Source organism: Arvicola amphibius, chromosome 2 (assembly GCF_903992535.2).
Source record: "Arvicola amphibius chromosome 2, mArvAmp1.2, whole genome shotgun sequence".
In the NCBI taxonomy this organism is placed as follows: domain Eukaryota; kingdom Metazoa; phylum Chordata; class Mammalia; order Rodentia; family Cricetidae; genus Arvicola; species Arvicola amphibius.
In genome coordinates, this window is record NC_052048.2 from 178,571,022 (window position 1) to 178,585,732 (window position 14,711).

The window sequence follows — 14,711 nt, forward strand, 5'->3', positions numbered from 1 at the left end:
ATCACTTACCAGGTGCCAAACAACAAACTAGGCACTAGGAATACAGGTATGAGTATAGGTTTTGTCTTCATACGCCCTTTTTGTTCATGGAAAAGACAAGTAAGTTGATCTGACTTTTTGATTAGAGCTAATTCTAATAAGAAGAATCTTTACAAACAGCCTGCCTGCATGATGGGCTGAAGCTTGGCCCTGCAGCCTTGTACTGCTTGTTTCATCGGGACCACGTAGTTCCTTTAGAGATAACGTGTTTTCTTGTGTTTGAACGTCTACCATGCTATTTCCCCAGTTTTTCTATCTTACCTCTAAAATCTAATTTTAGTCACCTCTCATATTTTACCTTGTAGATTTTGGTCTCTTGAAATTCTTTCCTAACACCTCAAGATAGTTTAGGAACTAAAGCATGTGGTTCTGACCTTAATTGCTAACACTATTACAGATGCAACCTTGACTCTGCATTTCAGAGGCGTTGCGAAACTCTGGGGGAAGGACACATCCATAAATCTCCTTTTAAATTTCCTTTTAAAATATCCTGCACAAGTTTAGATTGTTCAGAAAAGCTCACATCAGGAAGTATTGTATTTGCATAGAATTATTTTTACCTTACTTTAATCAGTGTACACTTAAATTTAAATTTTATTTTATCTCACTAGGGTACTACTTATCTTTTAAGGCACTAAAAATTTTTTTTAGTAATGAAGTGGAACACTATTGAATTTCTCACATTATTAAATGTTCCTAGAAAATACCCATTATGTAGATATTTGGTAATATATTAAACCATTCCAGTGCTTACTAGCTTTTTTTTTAAATTTTTTATATTTCTGTTAATTACTGTAATTTGAAATAGACTTACTATATGTTTGTACTTCACTCATGTGGGTTATTTGATTAAGACTACATTTACAATGTGAGTTTTACATTGTATTGTTTGAAATCATAGAGCAGAATTTTTAACAGTTGAGATCCCCAGTTAGAGACAGTTTATCTCTTATAGCAAAATTGTTCTCTGTTGATGTTTTCCATGTGGCAAGCACTGTAAGATCTCCAGCCATCGCTCTTTATAATTATTTAAATATATTATCTTAGATTTAACATCAATATCTAGAAAGACAAATCTTTTTATTTTCTAACGTGGCTCGGTTTTTTATTTTCTAACTTGTGTATAACAGTTTTGCTCTTCCCTTAGAAGAAAATTATAATTTAAATTAGCGGATGGTAGTTGCTTAGAAAGAAGGAATTTTTAGCTTTGTGTTTAACATCAAAATTCAGTATGCTAGTGCTGTGAGCACAAGCAGTTTAGCATACTTCTCACATGTAAGTTCTGTGTTTACCAGCACTTGAGAGTTATGTTTAGAAGCTAATTTGTCACCCGCTTAGCTTTGTAAACTGCTGTAGAGCCTCTGTGTTAGAGTGCTCTTTTTGGTTGAGGCCAGCAGTCTGTATGGAGCCTTTTCCGATGTTGCAGATGCACTGGTGATGCAGAGCTCCTAGGGTCTCATCCCGCTAATGTAGTAGCTTCCTGTTTACTTGTTTTTGTTTTTTAAATTATGTCTCTTCTGCCTTCCCATACTTGCCACTCTTTATTCCATGTGTTCTAGCTATTGTAGCAGATTGATGTATTTGATACAGTAAATTGAATCAAAAGACTTGGTCTCTCTTCATCTAGTTCTTCACCATTAGCAAAATTGTATAACTTCTCTGGACCTGATTATCCATCTGAAAATGAGATGCTTGACCCAGCTGAGGTCAGAGTTTCATCCATCCCTGAAAGTATTAGATTTCACCCTTTTTTCTATTATACCAAGGTGGTATGAATGATGTCTGCAGCATCTTGGTTTTCTATCAGTTCATTTTCATGGAAACCTTAAAAGCAAAATTATCCTTTAATTTTTCCCATGGGACTGTGTTTATTATGCTTATTGACATTGAAGAAAGCAAAAAGATGAAAGAAGTTGCTTTAGATTTGCCCCTTTTACATTATTCAAATGAGCAGGACCACAGCTAATGACTTGTTATTCTTAATATTAATTACTAAGTTGGAATGATAATTTTTCTTGTTCCATTTTTGAGACAGGGTCTTATGTAGCCCAGACTGGCCTCTAACTGGCCATGTAGTGAAGAATTTTGATCCTTTTGCCTAACCTCCCAAGTGTTGGAATTACATGTGTGCACCACAATACCTAGTTTATGGAGTACTGGGGATTGAACACATGACACACATACAAACATAGATGTATGCAAAACACTCATACAGATAAAATAAAAATAAGTCTTTGTGAAAAAAAATAATAATTCACACTGTTATTGCCTATTTAGAAGCCATCGTCCGTTTTCCTTTTTATTGTTTTGTTTAATGGCACAGTACTGGTGCCAAGGATGCATGGTAGTCACAGTCTGCCATCATTATCCCTTCACAGACTGTGCCACTTTACTCTGTCAGTTCTAGCTAGCCACACATGGCAAAGTGCTGAATGGTGTTTAGAAAATGTCCTTTCTAAGGACAATAGAGAGGTGCTGAAGGAGTCCACTCCATCTCTTAAATGCTCTTTGTAAGTGTGTGACACTTAGAGCTGGAGCTGGCAACTTTGAGGAAAGATGGGCAGACCAAGAACATTGCGGAGGTGTGAACTTAACACCATAAGTTAGTTGATGTGTTAGGACAGCCCTGGAGTTGGCACAGGCTACTTGGGTTTCTCTGTGTCTTGGATTTGAAAATAGTCTAACAGAAGCCATAGAGAGCTGTCTTGTTCATGTTTCTTCAGTTGTTGTGAAACTGTTCTTTGCCCATGTCTTAGCTAAAGAAATTAGTAATGAGTATGTTCTTTGGACCATGAAGCAAAATAGAGGTGATATTAGTTCGTTAATTAATAGCATAAATTTCTTCAGAAAATGAAAGAACGTCAAAAATATTTTCTGTTGCCTCCCCCACCCCCTGTTTTGTAAGTAGAAAATTCTGGCATCCCTGCTTATCTTCTGGTCAAACCAAGGAAGAAGAAACAAGTAACAATCAGACTCTCACTACTTTTGACTTCTTCTTTTATTAATCCTGTTTTAAGTTTAAAGATGCTAACAAAAAAGCAGAAAAATGTGGATGGAAGTTTCTGTCCTGCCAGGTCTTGGAGCCGTTCAGTCCCAAAGAAACACACAGAGGCTTATATAACTGTTTGGCCTATTAGCTCAGGCTTGTTATTAATTAGCTCTTTCAACCTAATTTAACCCATAATTCTTGTTCACATTTAGCCACATGGCTTGGTACCTACTCTCAATGAGGCAGTCTCATTTTGCTTTCTCAGCATCTGGCTGGTGACTATCTCTGCCTTTCCTCTTCCCAGAATTCTCTTAGTCTGATTGTCCCATCCATACTTCCTGCCTGGCTGTTGGCCAATCACTGTTTTATTAAACCGATATGAGTGACAAGTCTTTACAGTGTACAAAAGCATTATCCCACAGCAGGAAATTTGAAGCATTATTGTAATTTTTAGACAGACCAAAAATAACAGACTAGCAGGTATTTGCTGTATAATTCCTGTTTTCAGACAAGTGTGTGTTCAGAAAGTGTGTGGGATTAATTTGTGATCTCAGGCAAGTTTACATTCAGAATGTGTGCAGTATTAACTTGTGATCGCAGCAAGCGTGCACTCAGAATGTGTGTGTGGTTAACTTGTGATCTCATTTACTTATCTGTGAGTCAGTGTGTAAAGACTGGTGAAAGTCTCTGGCATTTGGTCAAGCTTTTTAAAAGAGTTGAGTTGAAAAGCATTTTAAATCACATGCATTACAAATCTCTTATATCCCCACATACTACCCCTGCCACCTCTTAAAAACTATTAAAGTAAAAATACAGCCTTCTTTTCTTCTTGGGAAGAAATAATACAGAAGACCAGATTAATAGTTATGGAATGTTAGGATAAAATACTCTTTTTTTAAAAAAAAAAAAAAACAAACAAAAAAAAAAAAACTTTGGTTCTTTTGGAGTTTTGATTTTTATTCAGTCCAGCTTTTAGTTTTATTATTATAAAAATGGTGCATTAATTAATAAAGCAAGGTTCAAAGAATGTAGGATGTTTTGGTACAAAGCATTATTGCCAAAGTAGTAAGCTAGCATAATCTGCAAATTTCTTTACCCAAATTCAACCGAGGAGTAAAAATGAGAGGCAAGTGAAGTCTAAAAATTCAGTCTAAGTGATCCAAAGCATCTCTCTCCGAACTGCTCTGGATTATTAATTCTTGGCCCTCCTTGTAGAAGCATGTAGCCATAGCCCATTCATTGTCAGAGTCCAGGGAGCATCATTGTGCAGTGCAGGTGTCGCCTTGGCAAGATACCATGACCAAAGCAACTTACAAAAGAAAGAGTTTAATTTGGGATTCATATTTCCAGAAGATTAGACCCCATGACCATTATGGCAGGGAACCTAGCATTAGGCAGCTAAGAATGGCACTAGAGCAGTAGCTGAGAGCTTACACCTGATCCATAAACGGGAAGCAGGGACAGAGAGATACTGGGTGACCCCAGTAACACTTGTTCCAACAAGTTCACACCTCCAGTCCTTCCCAAAGAATTCTACCAACTAGAATGAAGCATTCTCATTCAGATGACCACAGCAGGAACTCGGGTCATTTCTTCTACTTGTCTCTTTCAGTGACTGGCTCCTGTTTTATTCCCCCCGAAGGGTTGAAAAAAAAAAAAAAGTAGAATCCTCATGTAGGAATTTGTTAGTACACAGAAGTGGTTGACGTTTTTTTTGTGGATAGGCTTCACTCTGTTACAAGGAGCTGGGCCTCTTGTTTGTCCCGGCTAGCTTACACCCAAAATAACCACACAGAAAGTGTATTCATTAAAATACTGCTTGACCATTAGCTCTAACTTCTTATTGGATAACTCTTACATCTTAATTTAACCCATTTCTATTAATCTGTGTATTGCCACATGACCTGTGGCTTACCGGCAAGATTCTAACCAGCATCCTTTTTAGGCAGGAGATCCATGGAGTCTCTCACTCTGCCCTTCTTCCCAGCATTCAGTTCTGTCTTCTCTGCCTACCTAAGTTCTGCCCTATCAGGCCCAAAGCAGTTTCTTTATTCATTAACCAATGAAAGCAACACATGAACAGAAGAACCTCCTACACCATCACTCTTTTATGGCTCTTCCCTTGTTTTCCATACACTCATTCATAAATGAACTGGTCTCAGTTCATTTATGGCCTCTGACTTTATCTTATCCAAAAGAATATATTGCTCATTCTCTGAAAAACAATACCTCCTCACAGACCAACATGACTAGACACTAGAGGACTGTAGCTGTCTCAAAAGAAATCAGTAAATTCACAGCATATGTAATCAAAAGCACAGTATATGAACCATGAGTCTAAAGAAAGCATGGTCAGAACTTTCATATTCAGTAATTTGCCCAAATGACGAGCACAATCAGAAGCATCTATTAAATGTTGTATAGGTCTTTTAGAAAGCATGCATGGAATTGTTTTATTGTCTTTAAACGTGTAACTTTACAAGAAAAGTGATAGTGTAAATATTAGGGGAGCTGATAAATAACATAACCACAAATATGACCACAGCAAAACTGAGAGACTACAAACATTTTGTTGACCTTGTAATCAATGAGGGCAAGATTCTGCAAGGAGAAATAATGTGTGTAGTGAGTGTATTAAGTACTTTAAAAGTCAGTCCTGATGACAGCCCTCTACCTCTCCTCAACTCTAGTCTTGATCGTTAATTCCAGAGTGCTAGGATTATAGGGGTGTATGTTACCTTGCCTGCAGAAAATGTGTTGTATCATGGTTTTGATTTATACTTCTTAAGAACTAATGATATTGAGTACTATTTACTGTGTTTATTGACCAATTCTGTGTATTCTTGGAAATGTTTTACCTGTTTTAAAATTAAGAATGAGTTATAAATTATTTACCTTGTACACAAATCTTTTAGATATATGACGTACAATTCTTTGCTCACACTATGTAAGTTGTCTTTTTATTTTAAAGTCGTTTGCAACTCTCATCCTGGTGCTCGCTCTTGTGCGCATACTCACACTTGCAGGTTCTCTTTCTCCCTCCCTCCCCCTCCTCATTCCTTCTCCCCCACCACTTCTTGTGTGTGTGTGTGTTATATATATGTTCTAATTTAGACACCAAGAATCAAGTACTGAACAAAGCAACCTCTACCTTTATGTCACTCACGTTCTAGAGCAAAAAGGAGGCTGTACACATGTTGTTTCATACCAAAGGCTGTGGGTATATAGAACAAAATGAAGATCTGCTGCTTATTGTAAATATTGTAAAAATTTATGTATTCCTTCCATTTTTAGTACCAATGACAGGATTCACACAGAGAGCAACTATTGATCCAGAACTGAATGAAATACATGTCTTATCCGGACTTAGCAAAGACAAAGAAAAAAGGGAAGAGAATGTCAGAAATTCATTCTGGATTTATGACATTGTGAGGAATAGCTGGTAAGGACTCCTGTCTGTGCTGAAATCCCAGTAATATGTAGATGAAGTTGGTTTATTTAAATATGAGCAGAATGGGAGCCGTGTGTTAATTTGTGATATTGAAAGAATATTAAGTTTTGTTTCATATTTTGAGACAAACTTACTATATAATCTCAGCCGGCCTTGGACTCATGGTTTCCTTGCTTCTGCCTGGGATTATAGTTGTGAGCCACCCCACCTGGCCTAAAATATCAGTAATGTAAAGAAATCAGTGTCGTTGATAAGATCAGTACTTGTTGTATACAGTAACATTTAATGAGTGGGATTTACTCTGTTGTTCACTTTATACTTCCTGTTTTGGGGCTTTAAAGAGTTGTATTTTGCTGTAAGTTACCACCAAGTAGCTAGGTAAAGTTGAAACTTATGTTCTGCTAACATCTCCATGTGCTAGTGCTGCTGAAGGGTAGATTTGACTTAGTGTTCCTAAGCCAAGGCTTGTCTCAGAGTATCTGGCAGAGCAGATGCTGCCTGTTCTGCTTGGGAAACAGTTGCAAAAGATCCAGCTCTCATATTCAGTGACAACAGAAACACTTCCAAGAACCAGCTCCATTTTCTAGGACAATATGCTCAGCTACTGTGGGATCTGTTGTTTTCTGAGTAAGACATTTTGTTTGCATTCAGAATGAGAATGTGCTTGAGTCTTCTGCTGTGAGTACACAGTAAAATACCTCTTCACTTTTAGCCCTTTGTGTATACAATTCCTATTTCCAGGCACAAGATAGCTTGTTCTGAAGTGAGCTATTTTGAAATGTCAGGACTAGTTCTAACAAGTGCATGTTCCTTTATGGGAGTTACTGACTTTGCACTTGGATGTGAACAAGTGTACATTTCTTCTGTTGATAATTGGGCCTTGGCAGTTAGCTTACTGCCTATGACTGTATGAACAGTGTGGGTGCTGCTGATCCTTTGAAGTACAGTGTCTTAAAAGCAGTGTCTTCCAGGTCTTGTGTCTATAAGAACGATCAAGCTGCAAAAGATAATCTGAGCAAAAGTCTTCAGGAAGAAGAACCATGTCCAAGGTTTGCCCATCAGCTCGTTTATGACGAATTACACAAGGTGCGCTAACCACTTTGCCTGTGCATTTTCAGTGGACTACAGTCTGGAAGGATTCCTGAATAGATCTTATTTCTGATTGTTCTTTTAAATGGATTTGAACAGTTTTAATATAGAGGCTGACGTTTAACAGAATATGTAGCAGGCATTCAATATTATTCTTTTAACACCTCTCTATACACATAGGGATTGAATTCAGGACCTCACACGTGCTAAGCACGCACCCCTCCACTGCACTGTATATCTATTCCCAGCCCCTTTTCACTTTTTATTTTGGCATTGGGTAAATTGCCCAGGCTGTCCTTGAACTCACTATGTAGCCCATGCAAAGTTTGCAAGCCTCCTTCATCAGCTTTCCAAGTAGCTAGAGTTACAGGACTATCTCACTAGCCCCAGTTTTTCCTAGAATTATTCAAGAGAATAAACCTTTTGTATGGTCCATAATAATTCTTGGCACTTTTCATCTTTTGTATTTTTTTCCTCCTCTGATACAGGTTCTTACTATGTAGCCCAAACTCAAGATTCTTCTGCCTTAGCCTCCCACATGTTGAGATTACAAGTGCACACCATAACATATTTTCTGATCTGAAAATTATCAGTGACTTCTATTTCATTCCATAGAACCACTATATAACATGTTTCATTGTATATACATTGTGGATATCCAATTATAAAATCCAGTGTTTTGCATTTTGAAAAGGAACAAGCATATGACTTCCCAGGCATTAGGTTTTCCAGTTGTATAGGAAGTCATTTATTCTATATACTTCTTATATAAGTGACCTATCTACCAGCATTATGAAAATAATTTTAGTATCACTAAGTTTTCAGAGTAGTTTCTATAACTGTTTTCTTTAAATTGGATATGTAATTTAGCAACTAGACTCAGATTGTATGGAAATAATTTTTTTTCTGTTTAAGCCGCAGATGAACATTTAAAATCTGTGCTGTATATCATGAAACCTTCAGATAAAAGACAACATGGAAATGAATATAAGCCCTTACTCCTAGAGTTTTCCAACTTACGGGGTTATTAGAGAATTTTTATTTAGTTGGCTAGAAATAATATTTATTTTGTAATACTATGAATATAGATGTTTTCAAATTTCAGGGAAATATTTTAATGTTTAGTATAAGTATAGAAAAAACATTGAAATTATACTTGAATGGTGAAATCACTATTGTAATCCTTTTACATTTCTTGTTTGGCATTAATTGAACAATGAAATAATATTCTGAAAGTTATGTATATCTTTTACTATTTGGCATTTAGATTAAATTATAATAAGATGTTAAAGTTTTTTACTAAAGTTTTAATACACTTAATCTTCAATGATTCTATTTAAAATTCATGTCAGAATTCTTTTGAATATAACATTTTTTTATTTTGATCAACACTTGATTAACTAGATAACCCTTTTATTTGTAGTTCTTTAAAATATATGTTGGATTAGCTTATTCCTGCCATGGTTTTTATTTCATTTCCATTATCTTTTTAATTTTAGTAGTATGATTTTAATCCACATGTAGTTTAGGAAAGTACTTTAAAGTAAAATGGAATGGAGAAAAATCATGGGAAACCTTTGGTAAGAATGTATCTATTTAAAAAATTGTCAAATGAATAAGGCAAAGAGAGTTAACTATCATGTACTCCTGGTAAAAGAAATTTCCTTATGAGCACTCTAGTCTTTTGAGTATGTATGAGTTCTTTAAATCCTGATTTGTCATGTTTCTTCTAGGTTCATTATTTATTTGGTGGAAATCCAGGAAAATCTTGTTCTCCAAAGATGAGACTAGATGACTTCTGGTCACTGAAGTTGTGTAGACCTTCAAAAGACTACTTACTGAGGCATTGCAAGTACCTCATAAGAAAACACAGGTATAAATATAATTTACTAAGCTGGGTATGGTAGCTCACACCTTTAATACAACCTCTCGAGGTAGAGGCAGGCTGATCTTTATGAGTTCAAGGGCTGCTTGGTCTGCATAGTGAGTTCAAGGACAGCCAGAGCTACACAGTGAGATCCTGTATCAAAGTACATTTTTTCTAACTAAAAGTCTTTAGTTAGCATTGTTAGCTACTCTTGATATGGCTTAGCTATGGGATGCAGGTCTCGCATTGTTACTGTAAAAGAAGGTAGTCACGTACTCTGAACATACTGAGTTTTGTAAATGTCTATTTTTGCTTTATTCTTTCAAAGGAAGATACAAAGTAAGGACACATACAGGTGTTAATTTTTTAATAAGCAAGTAAAATTTTCTAAGTATTAGTTGCAAAATTATCGATTGCCTAATAATTTTAAAATTGTGTGATTGATTAGACATATTTTGGTCTTAGTAGCAAGCCACTAAAAATGTAGAAATGTGCAGTCTTAGGTGCTAAATTGTAGTTTGGAAGAAGGTCATCGTTTATTAATTACTGCATGTTGGTCTCTGATTCTTAGTCTCATAATTAGTTAATAGAGTGGAGACTGCCCCTGTCACTATTTTGCCAAGGTGGAAAACTGAGGCAATTTTTGAATGACTTATGTGACTCAAAAGGTCACTCATCTTTAGTGGCAAAGCGAGGGTTTGATCCTGACCTTTCTGAATACAGAGAGCTTCATGTAACCACTGCATGTGGTATGTTTGTGAGTATACATGTACACATATGTGTATATTTTTATGTTTATCACATATACTTACATGTTAGATTATATGTAGAGTATAATTGCCTAAAATATCTGCATATGTATAAAGCAAGTCTATGCTTTTTTTTTTACCATATGTTTAATTATTTATCTTTCTCTGCTTTCATAGGTTGTATTTTAGACAAATTAATACAGAAGCCACTTTTAGGCATTCCTGTAAATAAACATGTTTATTTCTAATAGGATTTCAGAAAGTAGCAGATGAGGCTGAATGGACAGAAATGGGGACAAATTCTGCAAGACCTGCAGCTTTTACTCTGAGAAATAGGAGTTGTTAGATTTTCAGAGAAGAGGAACACACTCAGACTTACAAAATCAGGGTATAAGGTGTATAGAACTCTTCAGAAACAGAAATTTTACACATTCGGAAGGCTAAATTTAGTTTGGGAAGCTTTTCTGTAACAGGGAAATCATCTGTGAACATTTTAAGAAATGGCTTGAGCTGACATTATGACATCATTTAGTCATCAGCAGAGGGAGAGCGTGCGAATGAGGGAGGAGAAAAGAGCTTTGGTGCTGTCTGGAGGCACACCGCAGGAGAGATGGGAACGGCAGTGAGTTTCTGGATGAACAGTGAAGGGTCTGCAATAGAAGTATGGATTTGAAGCAAAGAGGTGTCAAGGGTGACCCTGGAACATTTATCTACTACATTTGTCAAGTGGATAATGGAAGGCCTACTTTAAATGTTTGAAAACATGTAGACCTTTTCTTCTGCTAAACTTCAGCCAAATTTAAGAGTTTCCTATATACATAGAATAGAAGCTTGTTTCTATAAAGTGACTAATACATTTTGATAGAAATATCATACTTATTGGACAGTCTTTAATTATATGGACACATACCCTGCACTACTAGGGTGATTTTTTTGCTTTTGTTTTTCTTGTGGAAAGTTACTTCTTCTATTTAATTAATGTATAGATTTTGAGGAAAAGAAGTGTCTTGTGAGCAAAGGATATAAATAGTGTCACCATTAACTTTTCAAATAATATTCATCTTCTAAACTTGATGATGTTTTGTGTGTAGAAAGGACCAAGACTTCTTTAAAGCATTAAATTCATGTTTAACAGTAGAGAAGAACTGTTGGTTAAACAATTCTAGACTACAGAAGCACCTTTTTACACATAAAGAAGCCCAGGATGGAAACAGCAAAACTCACAAACAAAAGGGCAGACATAGCTTCCAGGAAACTGATTTCTGTACTGAACTTAATAGAATGGAAAGTATAATTTGAGTTTATTTCACAGTGCAGAGGGTTGGGGTATGCCTATGGTACGTCAGTTGAAACAGTTATTTTAGCAGTAGCCCAGGCATTAAGTTACTGTCTCTGCATTATAGTAATGAGACCAAATAGAAAGTTGTGTGTGAAGCTAGAACAGTTTCGGCAGCTTTTCTGTTTGCTTCATTGTGTCCTCTTTTTCAGCTGACTTCTTCTGACCTTGCTTTCCCTAGGCCTCAGAGCCTAGGCAGGCAGGCAAGCTGGCTGACTGATTGACTATTTTATGACTTCAACCTACTCCCTTCTCTATGTCTACTTTTATATGTCCTTTGTCTTAGTTAGGGTTTCTATTGCTATGAAGAGACACATGACCAAGGCAACTCTTATAAAGGAAACATTTAATTGGGTGACTTACCGTCAGAGGTTTAGTCCATTATCATCATGGTACATGATGGTGTGCTGGCAGAGATGGGCTAGAGATAGCTGAGAGTTCTGCATTTTTTGCGGGCAACAAAACCCACCTCCACAGTGACACTTTTTTTTTTTCAACAAGACCACACCTATTCCAACAAGGCCACATCTAATAGTACCACTCCCTTTGGGAGCCATTTTCTTTCAAACCTCCACATCCTTATATATCCATCTTTTGGTTCTCTTAAGGGAGAGTTCTTTAAAGAATGTCCCTATTGGGAAGGGTTCTGCCAACCCACTTGATAAGCTGCTGGTCAAACTTGAGACAGTTGCTTTTGGCTCAGGTACCAATACCTTTATCTAATCTGTTTTGGATAAGCTGGTAGAGTAATGTGACCTCTGTTAGGGGTCTCTTACCTGAGTACTACCTGGTACAAGAGAGCAAAATATTTCACTTTTAATCTTGTCCTTGCTAAAGTAGAAACAACCTGTCATTGAAGCAGTATCAGCCTGAACACCATTGGGAAAGGTCACCATCTTCCTTACCCAGAGGAAACTAAGTAGTCTATATTAACTACATAGCATTGTTAAAGGCATCGCATGTAATCATCTGTATAATTATATTGTGACAAAAGAACACTATCTTATTTAATAGCTACAAACACTTGGGGTTTGTTTTTGTTGGGGTGTGTGTGTGTGTGTGTGTGTGTGTGTTGAGACAGGGTCTCATGGGAAGCCTGAAACTTGCTCTATAAACAGGCTGACTTCCAGCTCATAGCCATTCACCTGCCTCTACTCCTGAGTACTGGGATTAAAAGCATGGGTCACCATGGCAGGCAGATTTTTTTTCTTTAACTTAAGAGAATTCATTTTCAGCTGTGAAGTTATTCACATGTATTTTATTGTGATTGTTTTCCAGCTCTTGACACAATTTGGTGAGGATTGGGGGGGAGACACCTTAATTTCTTAATTGTTTTTTACAAATGATGAAAAAATGTCGCCATATTATGAGAGTTATTAAAGGATAAATGAAATATATAAAATACCTAATATATCAGGCACATTTCAGATGCTTAGTAAATTGTTACTGTATTTTTTTTCTATTGTTGTTATCAATAACTGCTGTAGAAATAGAAATCAAATGATTGTGGGGTACCCAACCTTCAAGGATACATCTGCTACACAACTCCTGTCCTTAAAGCTCAGGGAACATCATGGAAGAAGGGGTGGGAAGACTGTAAGAGCCAGAGTGCCAGGAAGTCTGCTGTGAGACTGTGTCTCCTTAGAAATGACAAGGAAGTGACACCCATAATATATGCTGACACCCTCAAGGATATATAACTTTCTAAACAAGACCTGAACAATGACAGTGACAATTGCTAAGAGGGAAGGAAGAAATCTTGCCCCTAGGCAAAGAACTGCAGGCAACTAAGGAATGCTGAGAGTGGGAAAATTAGGGGGATATTACCTGATCACCCTAGTTGATTACCTAATACCAAGTGGTCAGCCCTGAAATCATATATACATAATACTAAATGAAATTAGCAAGCTTCATTTTATATATTTATACATAAATATATATATATATATAATATATATAACAATTATAATCAAAGAAAAAGTGGCCATCAATTTGAAAGGGAGTGAAGGATCATGAGAAAGGTTGGAGAGAGGAAAGGAAAGGGGGAAAATTTAAAAAAAATAAAATAAATAAATAAATTTAAATTCTTATTCCCCCCAAAAAATTTAACCTGTGTTAATGGTACTTACTAAAAGTGCCATACTTGGTCTGTTGTCTGTAATTCTAATTACAGGGCACCTGGTGCTTTTTGGCCCTGAGCACCAGGCATACATGCACACACACATATATATGCAGGCAAAACACTTATTCACATAAATATTTTTAATTAAAAAGTGCCGTATTTATTTCAGTTCCAAAACCATTACGAACTATCATCAGAAAGTCTAGTCTGTTAGTCTAAGAAAGCATTTTGATTTGATGTGACACACTGGGGTTATATGAGTGTGTGGCACAATTGTGTACACGCACTGCAGTATGTGTGTAGGGGACAGAGGACAGCTTAGGGAAGTCACTTCTGAGGATTGAACTCAGCACAGTAAACGTGGTGGCAAGAAGCCTGACTGCTCGCCGTCTGGGCAGCTACGCACACTGTTCATAGGGAGGATAAGAAGTGCTGCCACAGACTCTAGCAGCACAGGTGTGCCACGTAGCGTTTCTGTCACGTCTCTGTGGACTTAACATCTGTACTGTGGTTGGGAGAATTCTTATTCTTCTAGCTGCTCTACAAAAATTTTCGATCCCAGAATAGCTCATCTCTAAGCAGTATACCTTCCTTCACGTCTTAAAGGCATTTCTCATAACTCAAAGTGATTGTTTCCCTTGTTTTGTATTTTCTAGGTTTGAAGAAAAGGCCCAAATGGATCCTCTTAGTGCTCTGAAGTATTTACAGAATGATCTTTATGTAACTGTGGATCATTCGGACCCGGAAGAGACAAAAGAGGTAAAGCTGGGAGTAAAATTCAGAAATGGATTATTCTTTTAAATGTTTTTCTAGTTTGAGTGCTTAAAGGAAAATGAAGAAAATATGATGCTCTGATCTTGAAGATAATAAAAATATGGGTGAAATGAAAAGTCAGCAGGTGGTCAGATGGTGGTGGCACCACCTTTAATCCCAGGAGGCAGAGGGAGGCAGATCTCTATCAATTCAAGATCAGCCTGGTCTACAGAGTGAGTTCCAGGACAGCCAGGGCTACACAGAGAAACCATAACTCGAAAAACCAAAAAAAGGGGGGGGGGGGTGACCAGAGAGA

General features: G+C 36.8%; 1 protein-coding gene across 2 annotated transcripts in view; it reads left to right on the forward strand.

Moving 5' to 3' along the window:
- Positions 1-14,711, forward strand: part of Mkln1 (muskelin 1) — a 127,914-nt gene that overhangs the window by 104,210 nt on the left and 8,993 nt on the right. For both annotated transcript variants that reach the window (XM_038320221.2, XM_038320222.2), the window contains 4 exons: positions 6,323-6,470; positions 7,451-7,565; positions 9,302-9,441; positions 14,299-14,401. In XM_038320221.2, the coding sequence (XP_038176149.1) occupies positions 6,323-6,470; positions 7,451-7,565; positions 9,302-9,441; positions 14,299-14,401 (506 nt within the window). The remainder of the gene's footprint in view (positions 1-6,322; positions 6,471-7,450; positions 7,566-9,301; positions 9,442-14,298; positions 14,402-14,711) is intronic.